We start from the raw sequence: 19,363 nt of genomic DNA on the forward strand, positions 1-19,363 counted from the left end.
CACCCAATCAACATCCTACAATGCTTCATCTATCTTCTTTGGTTCAATGGATGACATAAATGAGAAATGCTCACAAAATAAAGCTAGTCTTGATCTAGTTTGCACACCTCTTGACATATCATCAATAATAGTGTCCAATGGATGATCTCTTGAATATGAGTTGGTTGGAGAATAGGAACTTGATTGCTTGCACTTGCTTGATCATTGGGTGGAGATAATGTACTAGTCACTTGATCTTGTACATTGTCATGAGAGTCACTTGTGCTAGCTTGATTTGTTTCATCTTGCACATTTGAGTTAGAGAGCACTTGCACTTGATCATCTTTTTCATCATTCACTTGCCTAGATCTTAATTCATCAACAACCATGTTCTTCATGGCATTTGAAAGTTAAATGCCTCTAACATCTTCTGAGTTCTTATTCTCATATTGGGAACCCTTGGTTTCATGAAATTCAACATCATGCACCTCTTCAAGAGTATCACTTGCCAAATTCCAAACTCTATATACTTTGCTGGTAGTGAAGTATCCAAGTAAGAATCCTTCATTACATTTCTTGTCAAACTTTTCCATTCTAGTGCCTTTCTTCAAGAAATAGCATTTGCAACCAAAGACCTGAAAATATACAATGTTGGGCTTTCTACCATTCAAGAGCTCATATAGAGTCTTCTCTTTCAATGGGTGACAATATAAGCGATTGCTATAATAGCAAGCCGTGTTGATAGCTTCAGCCCAAAAAGATTGACTCACATTATACTCACTAAGTATAGACCTTGCCATATCAATGAGTGTTCTATTCTTCCTCTCAACAAGGTCATTTGATTGTGAAGTGTACTTGGTCAAGAATTAATGTCTAATTCCAAATTCATCACATAACTCATCAATTCTAGTATTCCTAAACTTACTACCATTATTACTTCTAACTCTCTTGATGGTTGTTTCAAACTCATTATGTATGCCCTTGACAAATGATTTGAAAGTTGCAAACACATCACTCTTGTCCACTAGAAAGAATACCCAAGTGTATCTAGTGTAGTCATCCATTATCACAAATCCATATTTGTTTCCACCGATGCTAGTGTATTGTGTTGGCCCAAACAAATCAACGTGTAATAACTCAAATGCTTTGCTAGTGCTCTTTATGTTTTTTTAGGATGGGTGTTTTCAACTTGTTTGCTAGCTTGACAAGAGCTACAAAGTTTGTCCTTTTTCAAATACAACATCTTTCAAGTCCCTAACTAAGTCATGCTTAACCAATCTATTCAATTATTTCATTCCAACATGACCAAGCTTTCTATGCCACAACCAACCCATACTAGACTTAGTGAACAAGCATGTTGACAATTGAGCTTCACTAGCATTGAAATGAACCAAGTATAGATTCTCATATCTAAAGCCTTTGAAGATCAAATTTGAGCCATCTACACTTATGATCTCTACATCATCTACCCCAAATATTCATTTGAATCCAAGATCACACATTTGAGCCACGAATAGCAAATTGAAGTTCAAGCTCTCAACTAGCAACACATTAGAAATGCTGATGTCATTGGATATTGCAATCTTACCAAGCCCTTTGACCTTGCCTTTGCCATTGTTACCAAATATGATACTATCATAACCATTATTGCCATTGGTATTGATTGAGTTGAACATTCTTACATCACCAGTCATGTATTATGTGCACCCACTATCAAGAACCCAATGCCTTCCTATGGCTTTGTAATTGATCTACAAAAGAAGATCAATTCTTTTTAGGTACCCAAACTTGCTTGGTTCCTTAAAGGTTAGTTACTAAGCTCTTTGGCACTCAAATGGCTTTCTTCTTTGAGCCCATTCTTGGTGCACTAATGAACTTAGCCTTCACATCATTAGTACTCTTGGTAAGCATATAGAAAGAATCAAGCTTAATTAAGGATACATTGGCTTGAGACTTCTTTTTCATACACTTTTGCTCTACATGACCAACTTGCTTGCAATTTGTGCAAAACTGACCATTGTTCTTCACAAAACTAGTCTTGTGAGGAGCAAAGGCCGCTTTGCCTTTCTTGGGGGTATAGCCTAATCCCTCTGTGTAGAGAGAAGCTCTTTGGATACCCAAGCAAATAAACAAGCGGTCCTCACCACCATAGGCCTTAGCCAATGTGTGATTGAGCTCTTTTACCTCCTTCTTGAGTGTCTCATTCTCAACCATTAGTGAGACATCACAAGTGAAATCATCACTAATAGATGAGGTCGGAGTGGAAGTGCTACAAGAAGGGTTAGTGGGAGCCACAATGATAGGCTTATAGAATGATTCATCAATTATATCATAAGTTAAGCCTTTGTCACATGTTACAACATGCTCTTCTCATTTTGCTCATTAAGTAGAGAGTAATGAGCTTTTTTAAGCTTCTTGTGAGCTTTGCCAAGCTTCTCATGCGCTTCCTCTAGCCTCTCATGAGATGCATTGAGCTCATCAAAGGTTTGCTTAAGGGCTTTTAGTTCCTTACGCAAGTCTTTGCATTCCCTTCTCTTAATGTCATAATATTCTTTAGCATATTCTAACATGTCAATTAGTTCATCTTTAGTGGGTTCATCATCATTGTCACTTTCACTTTCAATTTCATTATCATGTTCCTCATCACAACCATCATCACAAGTTTGTACCTTAGTGGCCTTAGCCATGAAGCATGATGGAGTGTCGAAGAGAGAAGTCTTCTCATTGATAGTAATGCTTGCAAGAGCCTTCTTCTTGGTGGTCTTGTCATCATCACTATCATCATTATCACTTGAGGAAGCATCACTATCCTAAGTGACCACATATGAACCACCCTTCTTCTTCTTCTTGAAGGTCTTCTTGTCCTTCTTGTCCTTCTTCTTGCTCTTCTTGTCATCATCATCATTGTCGCTATTGTATGGACATTGAGCAACAAGATGATCCTTGCTTCCACATTTGAAGCACCTCCTTGACTCTTCCTTGTTCTTGCATGAAGACTTCTTTCTTCTAGCACGGTAGCCCTTCTTCACCATGAACTTGCTAGATCTCTTGACAAAGAAAGCCATCTTCTCATCATCCATCTCATCAAAGCTCAAGTCTTCATCTTTACTTGATGATTCTTGCTTTGCCTTGCCCTTAGATGATGTGGCTTTGAATGCCACACTCTTTTTCTTCTCATCCTTCTTCTCATCTTTCTTCTTCTTCTTCTCTTCCTTCTCATCATCATCTCTATATATATCATCGGTCATCACATCTCCCAACACTTAGTTTGGTGTCATGGTGTCCAAACCACTCCTCACTAGAATAGTGATCAATGTGCCAAATCTCGAAGGTAAGCATCTCAAGAACTTATAGGAAAAGTCCTTGTCCTTCACCTCTTCTCCAAGTGCTTTGAGATCATTGACAAGCACTTGAAGCCTATAGAATATCTCTGGCACACTCTCACCCTCCTTTATCTTGAAGCTTGCAAACTTTTCCTTGAGAATGTATGCCTTAGCACCCTTCACGGCTTGAGTGCCCTCAAATGACTCCTCCAACTTTTTTCATACCTCATGAGCTCTCTCACTATTCTTGATTTGCTCAAATGTTCTCTCATCTAGAGCATCATGAATGCCACTAAGAGCAATGTCATTATTTTGGAGTAGCACCTCTTCACGACGGTGGGAGCCTCTTCATTGGCAATCTCAATCTTGGTCTCCACCACTGTCCAAATATTCCTATTAATTGACTTGATATATGTTGTCATCTTAGCCTTCCAATAGGGATAGTTGGAGCCATCAAATTGGGGTAGCTTCTTGGTGTTGTTGATTTGAGCCATTTTGACATTGAAAGTTGTTAAGCTTCAAATCAAGGTGACCATGACTCCGATACCACTTAAAAGGTCCTAATAGTTAGAGGGGGTGAATAGCCTATAAAAATTTTTACAACAACACTACGCAAAGCGGTTAGACAAATATGAGGCGAAGCAAATGTTGCGCTTGCCTACTAAGAATGCAAGCCACCTATCACAATTCTAGTTGCTATTGTCTATAAGCACTCAAAGGCTATGTCACTACACTAAATTAGTGAGCTCTCAAAGACTAACTAAAGAGCCTCACTAATCACTAGACATGACTCTTGCTTGTCCTCAAAACTAGCTACACTAAAGGGCCAAGCTACACTAAGAAGTGTAAATGCGTAGGAAGGATGGAGTGTTATACCATCGTGTGAGGAATGAGCCAATCATGAAAAGAGCCAATTAATCACAAGAATGAATACCAATGAAGACCAATCACCTCGAAATCAAAAGATGACACAATGATTTTTTACTGAGGTTCACTTGCTTGTCGGTAAGCTAGTCCTCGTTGTGGCGATTCACTCACATGGAGGTTCACGCGCTAATTGGCATCACACGCAAAACCCACAACCGGGTGTGGCACAACCAACATAAGATGAGGATCCATAAGCCATGTGCAATCCACTAGAGTTGCCTTTGATGCTCTACCAGGGAAAGCACAAGAACACCTCACAATCACAATGATCAGAGCCAGAGACAATCACTTTCCTCTGCTCGATGATCTACCAATCATCGGGCCATCTAGGTATTGGCAAACACCAAGAGTAATAAGATCTCCACCAGCCCAACTAGTGCCACAAGATGCTAGAACACTAAGCAATGCACTAGAGGCTCTCCAATCTCACTCAAGATGATGAAATCAGGTGTGCATGTGAGTGGAGTGGTGTGCTCAGATCTCAAAGGGTGTATGCAGCTGTTAGAAGTGCCAAGAGAGTGGCCAAGGCCAACCACTAGCTCTATTTATAGCCTATAAGCAAATAGAGCAGTTACCCCTTTGAGTTAGCTTCTGCGGGGTCATCGGACATGTCGGTGTGGCACCGAACATGGGGTGCTGGTGCCCCCAATGGTTGAATCCAATAGCTAGTTTGACTGTTAGCGGTCACCGGACAGGCGATGGCGGCACAGACAGGGGGTGGCGGTGACACCTTGAAATCCATGCTCTTTGGAAAAATGGGGGTGGTGCACCGCCCAGGGGTGGCGGTGCCCACGACGGTGCCCAACTCTAGTTCACCCGCTCTCTATTGAAAAGGGGCGGTGCTACCGGACAGGGTGACGGTGCCCACGGCGGTGCACCATCGTGCCTGTGGCGGTGCACACCACCACTTCTGAGGCCAGCCCTAGCACCAGCCCTTCTCGGCCATGTCCAGGTGGGCACCGCTCTAGGGGTGGCAATGCCACCGGACAAGGGGTGGCGATGCCATCCAAAATACCTCCCTCTCGGCCTCCTCTGTCGGTCACCGCCATAGGGGTGGCGGTGCACCGGACTAGGGGTCACGGTGCCCTCATGGCAACACCCCGAGCCCGGCAACGCCTCCTTTTCTTCACCTTTCTCACCACCTTTGCAAATGTGCTAACATTCTAAGTGTTTTACCATCACGTGCAAGTGTGTTAGCATTTCCATAATTATTTTCAAAGGTTATTCACTTCTCACCGATTGTGCACTAGGCCTAAAATATATATGCATGTTTTCCAACATCTAGTGGCACTAGATGATCGAGTTGTCCGATAAGAGCTCCTCTCTTAATAGTACGGCCATCTATCCTAAATGTGATCACACTCGCTAAGTGTCTCGATCACCAAACCAAAAAGCTTCTATTAAGTTTCACCTTTGCCTTGAGCTTTTTGTTTTTCTCTTTCTTCTTTTCCAAGTCCAAGCACTTGATCATCATGGTCACCACACCATCATCATGATCTTCACCATTGCTCCATCACTTGGAATAGTGCTACCTATCTCATGATCACTTTGATAAACTAGGTTAGCACTTAGGGTTTCATCAATTCACCAAAACCAAACTAGAGCTTTCGACCATTTGCTACAAATCCATCTGGCTGATCTCCTTCTCTGATTCCCCATTTAAAAAAGTTGTCTCAACATTCATCTGATGAATGAGAAGATCATAAGAGGCTGCCAAGGAAAATAACACTTGAATGTGGCCAATCGAGCAACGGGAAAATAAATATCAAGGAAATATTTGTCTTCTTTTCTAGGTGTAACCCTTGGCCACAAGCCATGTCATGTATTTTTCAATAGTACCATCAACCTAATCTTTTATTGGACACTCATTTGCATCATACAGGTTTGCACTTGTAAGGACATTCAACAACTTCCCAAGTTCCATTAAACATAATTGAATTCATCTCACTTCTTACTGCTTCCTTCCATAAGTCAGCATCCGAAGAAGAATATGTCTTTCTAATGATTCTTGGAGTGTCATTCACAAGGTACATAATGTTGTTATCACCAAAAGACTTTGTTGTCATTTGTTTCTTACTCTTTCGAGCAACTACAATATCATCGTTCCATCCTCTTTAGAATTTTGCACACGGGTTTTCTCAAAGTGTTCTATCGAAATATGTTGATCATGGGTATTATGGGTTCATATCTAGATGTGCTAGGTGTTTCTTTCATAGGAAGTTCATAAAAAATGTAACATCTCTATACTCCAAATTAGTACTAATATGCATGTCAAGTACTCCGACTCCAGAGTTTATTATTAAACTATATCACACGCTATGTATATCATAACCAAGAAAAATACAATCAATAGTTTTAGGTCCAAGTTTGTATTTCTTGGTGATTGGTGTATTCACCTTGCCAAGCAACCACAAGTGTGCATGTAGGAGAGATTCAATCTTTTCTTTTCCCATTTCTCGAATAGTGTAATTTCTTTATTTTTTTATAAGAACTCTATTCAGGACATGACGTGCAGTTAATATAGCATCACCCCTACCATTTCTTAGATGTTGTCTCTAATATGGCATTAACTAACTTAGTTGCATGTAATTCTTTCTTTCAGCAATCATATTTGATTATGGTGAGTATGTCGATGTCCTTTCATGAATAATTCCATGTTCTACGCAGAATTTAGAAATTTCATTTGAAAAATAATCTCCACCACGATCATACCTTAACCAGTTATTTTTTTTTCTCTCAAGTTAATTTTCTACTTTAACTTTATAGGTCTTAAAATAATTTAACACTTCATCTTTTGATTTTTAGCAAGTACACGTCTAGTACAATCATTTATAAGCATTATGAAGTATCTGTTGGCACCTTTAATTAACTGGCTGTTCATCTCGCACAAATCAAAATGAGCACACACGGTTATAACTTATATGAACATAGATCCTAAGTCTATAAGGAGGAGCTTAGGAGCATTATTGTGGGAAGTAAAAAAATATGGTTGGAAAAAACAACCTTTTGACTAATAATAGGTCGGTATATAGGCTCTTCTCGTTTCTCTTATAATCCGTCTTTTTCAGCTAGAATAGTATTTTTCTCTCATAATAAATTAGCCGGAACAGTATTTCGACTTGTTTTTTCAACGAAGCAAACGGGCCCTGTAGATTCCGTGACGCACCAAACTTCAGCGACCGTTTCCATGTTACGACCAAATCGGTTCAGATAATAATCGTTTCATACGTTGGACTTCTGAGTCAGTTAGCAGAAATTGACGCGAGGCCTGAGGTGTGTAGATGACCTCAACTGAATAAGGGGGTGTTTAGTTCACTCTTTATCTTTTAGTCCTATTTAGTCACTTCTTATCCAAACATAAACAAATTGACTAAAAATGACTAAAGTAGTTTAGTCACATTAGTACCCCAAGGAGGTGCTAAAATGGGCTAAAGTGCCCAGTAGACAGGAGCTGTCTCTCGTTTGGTCCCCCACCCTGATTTGTGTATTCATTAGGGGTAGTTTGGTCTTTTTGAACTACTTTAATGGTCTTTAGTCACTTTTAGTGATTAGAACCAAATACGAGTGACTAAAGTTTAATCATTGATTTTAATAGCTAAATTTTAGTCATGGGAAATCAAACAGGGTCTAAATGAGATTAAATGAGCTTTAGCCAACTAGTTACTTAAATGTTGCTAAATAGGACTAAACCTCACCTTTTAGTCATGCTGCCTCATCTTTTAGTCACTTTAGAGCTAAGCAGCCTAACTAAAAGAGACTAAAAGAATTTTTAAGTACCTTTTAGTCCACCAAACCAAATAAGGGAGGACTAAAGTTTATGAACTGGTTTAGATGACTAAAGTTTAGGAGGTGAAAACCAGACCTGCCCTAAATTTTAACGAAATCCCAATCCAACTGCTAGTTCGGGTCCTACTGAGGCTGCGTTTAATTCGCGAAATGAAAATTTTTGGATGTCACATCTGATGTTTCGGGGATGTCGGAAGGGGTTTTTGGATACTAATAAAAAAACTAATTACATAGCTCGCCTGAAAACTGCGAGATGAATTTATTAAGCCTAATTAATCCACCATTAGCGCATGATAGTTACGGTAGCACTTATGGCTAATCATGGACTAATTAGTCTTAAAACATTCGTCTCGTGATTTTCAACCAAACTGTGCAATTAATTTTTTTCGTCTATATTTAATACTCCATGCATGTGCCGCAAGATTCGATGTGATAGTTTGAGGTGAAATTTTTTGGAAACTAAGGTAGTGTTTAGTTCCTAAAATTTTACAAAATTTTTCAAGATTTCTCGTCACATCGAATCTTTGGACGCATACATGAAACATTAAATATAAATAAAAAATAAAACTAATTACACAGTTTAGACGAAATTCACGAGACGAATCTTTTAAATATAATTAGACTATGATTGAACACTAATTATCAAATAACAACAAAAATGCTACGATACCATTTCGCTAAAAATTTCGCCAACTAAACCAAGCTTAAACCAGTCCTGAAGTGAAGCCACTGCAGATTCACAGGGAACAGACAGGGGCTTCTGTTCCAGAAATTAAAGGCCCGGTCAAAAGTTCATTGAATGCCAGCAACTCATCAGCTGTTACCTGCCTACCAGTTCCATTGCTTGCAGCAATAACGGACCCCATCAGTACCACTGCCACAGTACCAGTTCTGCAAAAGATCGATAGATGCGGTAGTAGTAAATCCTAGGATCTGAATGCAGTAAGGCTCCGTTTAGATGCGAAATTTTTTGGCCGTGGGCTACTGTAGCACTTTCGTTTGTATTTGATAAAAATTATCCAATTATGGACTATTTAGGCTTAAAAGATTCGTTTCGCCAATTACAGATAAACTGTGCAATTAGTTATTCTTTTTATCTACATTTAATGCTTCATGTATGTGCCGTAAGATTTGATGTGACAGAAAATCTTGAAAAATTTTGAATTTTAGATAGGATCTAAACAGGGCCTAACACACTGACCCTGGCCTTCATGTTCATGTGATGTGCCCTTCATCAGATCGATCCCATGCCCTCCATCAGATCGATCCCATTTCCGCTGTACGTGCGCAGTAACTGCAGTCTCTGTCTCTCGATCTCTCCCTGTAACTGTAACCTACTGTGCAAACCTACCAGCATTGAATCATCATCGGTTCATCACAATCATAGATGGCCAACGTGCGGGGTCACGGCACGGCCCGTGAAAGCACGGCCCAATAGAGATCGGGCCAGCACGGCACGTCGGGCCTCGTGGGGCCGTGCTGAGCTAGGCTTCGAGCCTGGCCGTCGGCTTAGGCACGGTTTGCTGGGCTGTTTTTCGTGTCAGGCCGACCCAGTAAGCACGGCCTGCCAGGGAGGCCGGGCCAGCTCAAGGCCCACTTCAGCAGACGATGACAGCGTCGAGGCCGAGGGGGCCGTCGGCCGCGTCGGCGGCATCAGAGACAGGAAAGGGAAGAACAGGAGGGGCAGTAGGGGGCGAGGGGCAGCACGGGAGCGCGATGGCGGCGGCGGTGCATGGAGCCATGGAGGAGGCCTCGAGGCAGATCCGCAGCGTCAATGGCCATGGCAAGCTCAAGCTTGTTCATCTCATTCCAATAAGAAAAATCGAAACAACAACAAAAATCACAGGGCTCTAGATCTCATGGATCAATCACAAGTCCACAACACCACAAAAGAAATAAAAAAATAGAGGAATCGAACAAAAGTCATGCATTCACACAAATCAGAGAAAAAGGGAGAGGGAGCTCGGAGGAGAGGCACGCTGCTTGCGCCTGGATCCATGGGGGAGGAGGCCGCTGTGTCGCCTCCTGCGCGCAAATCCGAGGTGGAGGAGGCCTTTGCGCTGCCCCTGCGCATGGATCCGAGGTGGAGAAGGCCTCTGCGCCGCCCCTGCGCACGGATCCGAGAGGGGAGGGGGCTGGATCTGGGAGAGGGTGGGGAGGGCGCGACCGTTGCTCCCGGTCGCTCCCGCAACAGATGCCACCGCCTGGGCCGCCTTGGGCTCGCCGGATCTGAGGGAGAGGGTGGGGAAGGGCGCCACCGTCGTTGGCTCGCCGGATCTGAGGAAGAGGGTGCCACCGTCGTTGGCTGTTCGCTGGATCTGAGGGAGAGGGGAGGAAGAGGGTGGGGGAGGGCGGCGCCGCCGCCACCACTGTCTGGAGGGATGGAGGAGAGAGTGTGAGAGGGAGGTCGTGAGGAGGGAGGAGGGGCGCGGTGCGTGGCCGTCTAGCCGAGCGGAGCGGAGCGGAGAAGGGCGAGGCGACGTGCGAGGCGACTAGAGAGCAGAGGCGGAGCGGACGAGGCGAGCCGCTTATATATGCGGGGTAGGGCACGGGCAGGCCGGGCCGCTAGCGGGCCGTCTCGACTGTAGCAGGCCGTGCCGTGCCGGCCCATGTGACTAGGGTAAGGCCCAGGCACGCCCTACTTCTTCGGGCCGGGCCAGCCTTGGCCCGCTAGCCTTCGTGCCGGGCCGTGCTTGGGCCGGGCCAAAAAAACGGGCCTTGGGTTGGACCGACAGGCTCGGGCTGCATGGACAATTATGATCACCAACCTGGATTCCTGGTTGTGGTGCTACCAAGCATGCATCGAGCCGACGACGATGCTACTTCTAGGACCTCTTCACACCGGCCTGCTCTCCTGGGCCTGGCTATAAGGCCCCGTTTAGATTAAAAAAAATTTTACGCAGTACTCGTCACATCGAATCTTACGGCACATGTATGGAGTACTAAATATAGACGAAAAAAAACTAATTACACAGTTGGATGAGAAATCGCGAGACGAAACTTTTGAACCTAATTAGTCCATAATTAGACACTAATTACCAAATACAAATGAAAATGCTACAGTAGCCAAAATCAAAAAAATTTTGGATCTAAACGGGGCCTAAGTAGCAGCGCCAGAATGCGACGCCTTTGGGCAAGCTCCATCATCCAGATTAGCAGAGCAGCTACCTCAGCGACCTCACCGACATACAGTACACAGTAGCAGCTTACCTTTGTCAGTCCATCCATCCATGGAGAAGCTCGTCTACCTCTTGACCATCACATTCTTATCCATGGCGCTGCTGGTGCCACTCCGCGGACAGTGCGAAGCAGCTAGAGCTGCTGCTGCCACAAGCTGCCATGCCGGCACCGGAGCTGCTGCTGCAGCAGCAGCATCGTGCAGCAGGAACCGCTGCGGCGGCAAGTCGGCGGGGAAACAAAAACAGCAGCCGCAGGTGGAGGGCATGTTCGTGTTCGGGAGCTCGCTGGTGGACAACGGCAACAACAACTTCCTCAACGGCTCCGGCGTGCGCGCCGACTACCTCCCCTACGGCGTGGACTTCCCGCTCGGCCCCTCGGGCCGCTTCTCCAACGGCCGCAACGTCATCGACGCGCTCGGCGAGCTCCTCCGCCTCCGCGGGCTCGTCCCGCCCTTCGCCGACCCGCGCACCCGCCGCGCCCGCGCCGCGCTGCTGCGCGGCGTCAACTTCGCCTCTGGCGGCTCCGGCATCCTGGACCACACCGGCCAGGTCACCGTGAGTCCTCCTCTAGCTAGCTCCTCATTGAATTAATGCACGTAGACGTAGCATTGGTTAATCAATGAGAATCTCTTGAGAGTAGTATATGCATGTTTCGTTCAGGGCGAGGTGGTGAGCCTGCGGCAGCAGATCACCAACTTCGAGTCGGTGACCCTTCCTGACCTGCGGGCCCAGCTGCGCGGCCCAGCTGCGGCCGCCAACCACGGCCGGCCCAAGGGCCAGGATTCCTTCCACCAGTGCTACCTCTCCAAATGCCTCTTCGTCATCGGCACCGGCGGCAACGACTACCTGCTCAACTACTTCAACCCCAGGAAGAACGGCGCCGAGGGTGGGCCGCCCCTGTCAGAGTTCACTACGTCGCTCATCACCAAGCTCTCGGACCATCTTCAGGTACACGAGCTCTTTCCTTGCCTAGTTGCCTGCCTCTTCTAAGTTCTAACTGCAGATCCTCTCTCTTGTTCGTTGTTCCTGTTCATGCTCTGTTCATGATCTGCTTATAATTAATACTCCAATAAGTTAATAAATGTTTGATAATTATTACACAGAGGCTGTACGGTCTTGGCGCACGGAAGTTTGTGATCTTCTCGATCCAGCCGACCGGGTGCACCCCCGTGGTCCGGGCGTTCCTCAACATCACCGGCGCCGCCTGCATCGAGCCGGTGAACGACGCGGTGGCGCTCTTCAACTCCGAGCTGAGGCGGCTGGTCGACGGCGCCAGGCCGCCGCGCATGCCCGCCGCCAGGTTCGCCTACATCGATTCCTACAAGATCATCAGGGACATGCTGGACCACCCCGCCAAACTTGGTACCAAGCTAGAGACATCATTGATTTCTTCCGATTCTCGTCTCAGTGACAAGTTGGGGTGAAAATGAAAATGAAACAAACTTTCATCAGGCGTTCGGGAGACGAGCAGAGCCTGCTGCGAGATGTCGACGAGGTCGTCGGGCGTGCTGTGCAAGAAGCAGGGGCCCGTGTGCAGGGACCGGACGGAGTACGTCTTCTTCGACGGGCTGCACCCGACGGACGCCGTCAACGCCAGGATCGCGCGCAAGGGCTACGGCTCCAGCTCGCCCGACCACGCCTACCCCATCAACGTCAAGAAGCTAGCCATGCTCTAGCCTGCTACTACTAGCCTTATCGTAGTACTGTACTAATGATGATCGTTAGAGTACTTAATTACTGCTAGTAGTAGTAATTCTCAGCGAATCTCCATGCATCTTTTCTAGTTGGTTAAGGCGTTCTCAAAAAAAAATTCAGTTCGATTGATTGGTGGATCTCGTAAACGATCGTAAATTTTCAGCCGGAACGGTATTTTTCTCTCACACTAAACCAGCCAGTAGCAATAATCCACGAGCCAGCCAGATTATCATACAACTGTAGCACTTTCGTAAATTTTCAGTCTCACGATTTCTCATCTAACTGTAGCACTTTCGTAAATTTTTGAAAGTTTCATCTCTCACACCAAATATTGTAGATTCTAGCTGATAAGTTCAAACGAACGTGCCTATATTTGGTGTAAAAAACAAACGACAAAAGCAGATTTGACCATTAATTAATCTCTCACAATGTTCCTGTAGCTAATTAAAGGCTTCTAATAGAGCATCCACGTTAATCCCACGAGATACTAAAAAAGCAAAATATAAAACTCTCACAAAATAAAAAAAAATATCTGGCCATCAATTCGGCTGATAATAATTAGTTAACAACTAATGTATCCATTTTTGTTTTCTAAAAAAGTTGCCTATATATGGATACGGATGCAAACTAAGCGTATAGACAGTATAATTTATCACAACCAGATAGAGTACATGTGTATGGCAGAGAGCGTGCGCACGTGCAAAGATAAGCAATTTATCTATATCTATATAAATATTAAAGAACATATTGATCTTTTGTCTGTCTTTTCCTATTTCTCAAAGTGTTCTTGCGCTCCTTGGGTATATATTTTTCAAATGTTAAGTAACAAAAACTGGACGAGCACACATTTGTCCGTCTCACCGGCCTCTCTGCCTCCATCCAAAATGTTGCATGATAAATGGTTGGACATATCTTGTGTCATTATTTATTCATTCTTTTTCTTCAACTCTGAAATGGTTAGTGACAAAAATACCCGAAGAAATATTTTCATAATTATATTTCTATTCTTATTTCACAAGGGCATTACAGCAAAAGATGAAAGCTCGTATTGTCTCCTGTTTTAGGACAGAAGCTAATCCTTAGGAAACCTTTGAATCGCGCTAAGTTGGTGAGGTGGTTTCCCCTCCAATACCTACCTTTATGTACCTATCTCAAGATTCATGCCAATAAGATTTGTAATATTTATGATAAATATATGCATCTACTACCACCCTTTCAAAAAATTTATGAACAGAAAGCACGAGGGGGTTTAAGATCTTGTGTGTGGCAATGTTAGAGAGACCAATCGATTTAGAGGATTTCTCATATGAGCATGGATTTGATGAGGTGTTCATGAAATAACTTCCATGCTCATCGATGTCATCTTCCTTTTCAGACTTCAAGGTTGTTTCTTCATGAATGTCTATAGGCGGAAACGTTGTCTCCATCATTCCATACCTATGACATTCATTGGTCATTTTATTGTCCAAGATTTTTCTTAGATTGGTGACTCTCTGGTTGATCTTGTCTAAGGCCTCGTCCATCCATTCAATGGCAACGGCACATAAGTTCTTAATATCCTCCAGCCATTGTTGTTGCTCTTCTTAGTCTTCCTTGTGGCCTTCATGACTCCTATGCTTTGGGTGTCTTAATGGATTTCTAGTATCATCATGAGTTTAAGGAGAAAGAGCATAAGAGAAATCATTGGGGTCAATAATGGGTTTGAATGAGACATCTAATGTAGACATAGAAGGAGAGAAGATAGGAATTGCTTCTAAATGACTTGGCTCTCCTTCTATGGGCTCACTAGATATGTCATCCTTGATTTCTTTCCAATGTCTTACATGGGAATAAGAACGCTTTTTAAGAGATCCCTTCTTGAGAGAAATTGAATTATATTCGCTCGAAGGTCTCTTGTGGAACTGGAAGTTTAAGCTTTTCCTAAAATCAGCATAAAAAAGATCATCCTCACAAGAAATTTCAAAAGGTTGAATTTCTTCTTCCCTTGGAGGATTTTGGGGTGTTGATGGTTCGGGATTGACAGCTAAATCTTGGGATTGGAGTGGTTGTGATTTGGCTATCAAAACTTCTTCTTCCTGATCGGGAGATGATTCCTTCTCTTCATTGGGGAGTTCATTATTGATGATTCCTTCTCTTCATTGGGGAGTTCATTATTAATGCTAGTGCAGGGAATCTTTTCACTAATTTTATCAAGCATAGACCTTGCTTCACTAGCAGATAAATGAAGGAAAGCTTGATCAAGGGATTGCATGGAATCCTTGCTAAGACCCATATAAAAATATTGAAAAAGTACCGGGTCTCGAATGGCAAGGTTTGGGCCAGTGATGATGAGGTCATTAAAATGATCCCATGATGTGGCAAGAGATTCTTCTTCTAGTTATCTAAAATTTTGAACCACTTTCCGAAGGCTAATCACTCTAGAGATGGGAAAGAAACGTAAACAAAATTTAGAGCATAACGTTTTCCAATCTCCTTGCATACTTCCTACGGTTCGACTATACCATTGTTTAGCTCTTTTTGTTAAAGAGAACGGAAACAACTTCCATCTTAAGGCTTCGTTAGACGTGCCGGCGATACGCAAGCATGCATAGGTCTATGCAAACTCCCATAGGTGTGAGTATGGGTTTTCATTGCCTTCTTCCGAGAAGATTGTTCCCAAATCAGTTTTATTAAACAGCCAGGTGTTAGGATAGGCTCTGAAGATTTTGGTGGTTTTAGGCTTGTGCTCGTGGTTTTAGCATATTGATATATAGGTGTGTTATCCACTTATCCATGCTAAAAGAAAAACAAAAGAAAGAATAAAAGATAAAAGGTTAAGCCAGGCTCGTAGTTAATTCAGCAACCGTTTCCCCTGCAACGGTGTCAGAAAATCTTGCTGGTATATTTAATGTACACAGATAAATCCGCAAGCGCACGGATACCGTTGTAGCTTTCACTCAGAAGTATTTCAAGTATTGTATCCACAGGGAAACATGTGAGACTAACTATAGTCTAACTTAACTAAGGGTAGCAACAAGGTTAGGATAAACAAGAGCGTAGAGATGATAACTATGGTTCTCTTATTCTGACTTTAGTAAGCTATGTCTTCTACTGTTGATGACATTTCTTAGCATCACTCTTTACTAAGTTGTCATCCCTAGCATTATGCCAGAAATGCGTGGTTGGTAATTATTAATGACACTTGTAAACTCAGAGAAAATTATATATGTTAAAGTAAAGTATCCGCAAGCGCACAGATAATATACCATTGTAGCATTTCACCCGGGAGTATACCGAGTATCATTATTTATATTTTATCCATAGGGAGGAGCTATGGTATTGTTGGCAAAGATATATTGACAAATATATATACTTATGATAAAACCACTCTCATGCTATGGCAGGGATAAGTCAAATGATAAATAAATGATAAGTATGAAGCATTGATAATAATTCCATAGATAGAAATAGAGACTCATAAAATATAGTATGGCTAGGCAGGAGATTTGGTAAGAGCAAAAGATTCCTAAGTTATTCCTTATTTACTAAGTCTTTTGTACACCCAAGTATATACACTCTCATCTATAGCATAATTAACTTTGGATCTATGCATAAGGAACATTACTAAGTAAGATCAAGAACAGAGCTTGTCTCCCTTCGCAACCGTGTTCTACTTGCTCTATAAACGAGGAGTGGACTACAAAGGACTCAATGGGAGTGTCACATCCACCATCTACCACATGACCCAGAGTGCAAGCACCATGCTTACATAATGTCGACCACTTAACCCACGCGCGTCTTGGGCTAAGCGCTTTGCGAACATATGCATAAACTCATTATCAATCACAACTATATCAAGTAGAGCAAACTTGGAACATAATAAATAGAAACATAATATTGAATTAGCACAAAGTCATAAATAAAGAGATACAATGGCTATACCAGTCTCCAGTTGGCAGATCCAGAATCCTGAGCAATAGCCCACACTCTAGTTGAACCTTGCTAGCTAGCCTATACTAGAAACTTGAAGAATTGGAGCTCCATTCTCGTCTCTCTAGAAATCCTAATTTCTGGTCTAATCTTGACTTGTGGCAGTGTGCTCTGGAGGGGGGATAGGGGCCGGTTATATAGGCCGGAGCGTCAATTCTGAGCCCTCGATCAAACCGACTTGAATAAACATCGTAGATGCAATCCTTAAGGCGGTGGAGAACCGACATAACAACGGGGGGTTGACAGGTGGGACCAGGGAGCCGACCGGCCTACAGGTGGGGCCGGTCGGCCCCACTTGTCATCCTCTATAGGTCTACTTCGGTGGCATGGCTTCTGGTGCCCTCTGGAACCTTCTAGAGTAGTTTTCGTTGCGGATAAGCGCAATTTTATTTGATGTTTTGGTCCTACTTGATGGTTTTCTGAATAACTCCTGCAGAAAATACAAAATCACCAAAACTCGTGGAAATTGTTAGTTTAAACCCCTAAGTCTATGTTGGTGATCATATTTATGCCATTATACATGTTTTATTGATGATTTATGATGGATGGTAACTACCGTCAACAAACTTCCCCAAGCTTAACCTTTGCTCGTCCCTGAGCAATGTCAAACTTAGCAATGGATCAGGAGTTGCATCAATGTTGTTACTCCTCAAAAGTACACATGCGTTCAACAAAAAATTCTCCTCTGGATTAAAATCCACTGATCTAACTTTCAAGCTTACCCATATTACCTTCAACCATGGGGCTTTTGACCTTTCACTTGGGTCTTGAGTAATTAAAAGACAGAACGATCGAGTCAAGCACTATGTCTCAAATTATTTATTCAACCATTATTCTAGAGTTTTTGCAAGTTTTCAAAAAATAGAACTCAGAGATTTCATTGCATGCACTCTCAAGTCTCTCATATATATGGTATTTGTGGATCCTCACCAAGGCATAACTTGTTGTTGCCTTTTTTGTTCCTGCCACTAAGGCTTTATGTGGAGTTCATAGGTAGGGAAAAAAGCTAGAGCATACTTGCGATACATATATTATAAAGTCAAACAATGGATCCAAAGAGAGTTGAGTCATACAATCAAATCAAGATATGCATGTGTGTGGAATATGGTGGATATAAATATGTTGGCCGGCACCACCTGTCATCCTCTGTAGGTCTGCTTCGGTGGCGTGGCTTCTGGTGTCCTCTAGAACCTTCTAGAGTAGTTTTCGCTGTGGATAAGCGCAATTTTATTTGATGTTTTGGTCCTCCTTGATGGTTTTCTGAATAACTCCTGCAGAAAATACAGATTCACCAAAACTCATGGAAATTGTTAGTTTAAACCCCTAAGTCTATGTTGGTGATCATATTTATGCCCTTATACATGTTTTATTGACGATCTATGATGGATGGTAACTACCATCAACAACTGTTCGACTAGGGACATTACTAAGGAAAAATACCAATAGAGGATGCTTTCCTTCGTAACAGGGTTCTACTTAGCCTACAAACAGGAGGTGGACTATAGAGGACTCAATGAATGTGTCACACTTGCGTTCTAACACTACTTCACGATCTACCACCGATCCAGAATGTAGGGTGCATCCACAATTAACTCAAGTCTAAGCACCACGCTTACACTTACGATTAATACTTTACTCCCTCTAGGAAGAGAATAAAGCACTCAAAAGAGTCATGATCCTGATGAACAATATAAACAAGATGCTTACATGAATCAGAAGTTGATTACTAGAGAAATCTCAGAGGCAAGTTCAGATAGAACTTGGATCCGCTAAGGTACAAGCTGTAGAGAGAGCACCAATAGGCCGACACCTCCTCCAAACTCTTCCCTCACTCTTTATCTCACTATTTCTATTTATAAGACTAGATTATATGGAGGACTAATCTTCTTTCGATTGCTGGCTCTGATCCTGATGAGGAGGATATGAATTAGGGTTTTAGGATGGCTCTTCGGAGGGGGGGTATAGGGCCATATATATAGAGGGTAGCGTCAATTCTGGACCCTCAGATCAAACTGACTTAAAAGGACAGTGTAGATGCAATCTAGAAGGCGATGGAGAACCAACATTCAAAGCGAAGACTGATGGGAGGGACCCACAGGCCAACTGGCCTGTAGGTGGGGCTGGTCGGCCTGTCTCAATGATAGGTGGGCCCCATCTTCGGTGGTTTGCTCTCTAGAGTCTTCTAGAGTATTCCTGAGTTGTTTTCATCGCGGATAAATGTAATTTACTTTGATGAATAGGTCCACCTTGATGGTTTTTTGATTAAATCCTCCTGCAAACACAGATTCACCAAAACTTATGGAATTTATTAGTTTAAACCCCTAGATCTATGTCTAGTGATGGAATTAAGTATTTATGTAAGATATGTTGATGGTTTATGATTGATGTTAATGACCATCAATAGAAGGTAACTAGCAAGCTACACAAGCTAACTAATTACAAGAGCAACTACACAAGCACAATGTATATGAAAGTAAATATAAGCTTGTGTAAAGGGGATGCAAA

The 19,363-nt window shown here is 43.0% G+C and overlaps 1 protein-coding gene across 1 annotated transcript; it reads left to right on the forward strand.

Annotated features, from left to right (window-relative positions):
* The first annotated feature begins 11,170 nt into the window (after nt 1-11,170).
* Nucleotides 11,171-12,983, forward strand: LOC136529929 (GDSL esterase/lipase At1g29670-like). Its single transcript, XM_066522975.1, has 4 exons — nt 11,171-11,749; nt 11,855-12,142; nt 12,298-12,556; nt 12,647-12,983. The coding sequence occupies exons 1-4, from the start codon at nt 11,246-11,248 to the stop codon at nt 12,868-12,870; spliced, it is 1,275 nt and encodes a 424-aa protein (XP_066379072.1). The 5' UTR covers nt 11,171-11,245; the 3' UTR covers nt 12,871-12,983.
* Nucleotides 12,984-19,363: the final 6,380 nt, after the last annotated feature.

The sequence above is a fragment of the Miscanthus floridulus genome, chromosome 19, assembly GCF_019320115.1.
Source record: "Miscanthus floridulus cultivar M001 chromosome 19, ASM1932011v1, whole genome shotgun sequence".
Classification (NCBI taxonomy): Eukaryota; Viridiplantae; Streptophyta; class Magnoliopsida; order Poales; family Poaceae; genus Miscanthus; species Miscanthus floridulus.

Bases quoted from the DNA above. Each gene is read 5' to 3' on its own strand.
- LOC136529929 (XM_066522975.1), top strand. From the start codon at position 11,246: ATGGAGAAGCTCGTCTACCTCTTGACCATCACATTCTTATCCATGGCG. The intron at 12,143-12,297 runs GTACACGAGCTC...ATTATTACACAG, and splicing joins AGCTCTCGGACCATCTTCAG to AGGCTGTACGGTCTTGGCGC. The intron at 12,557-12,646 runs GTACCAAGCTAG...AACTTTCATCAG, and splicing joins GGACCACCCCGCCAAACTTG to GCGTTCGGGAGACGAGCAGA.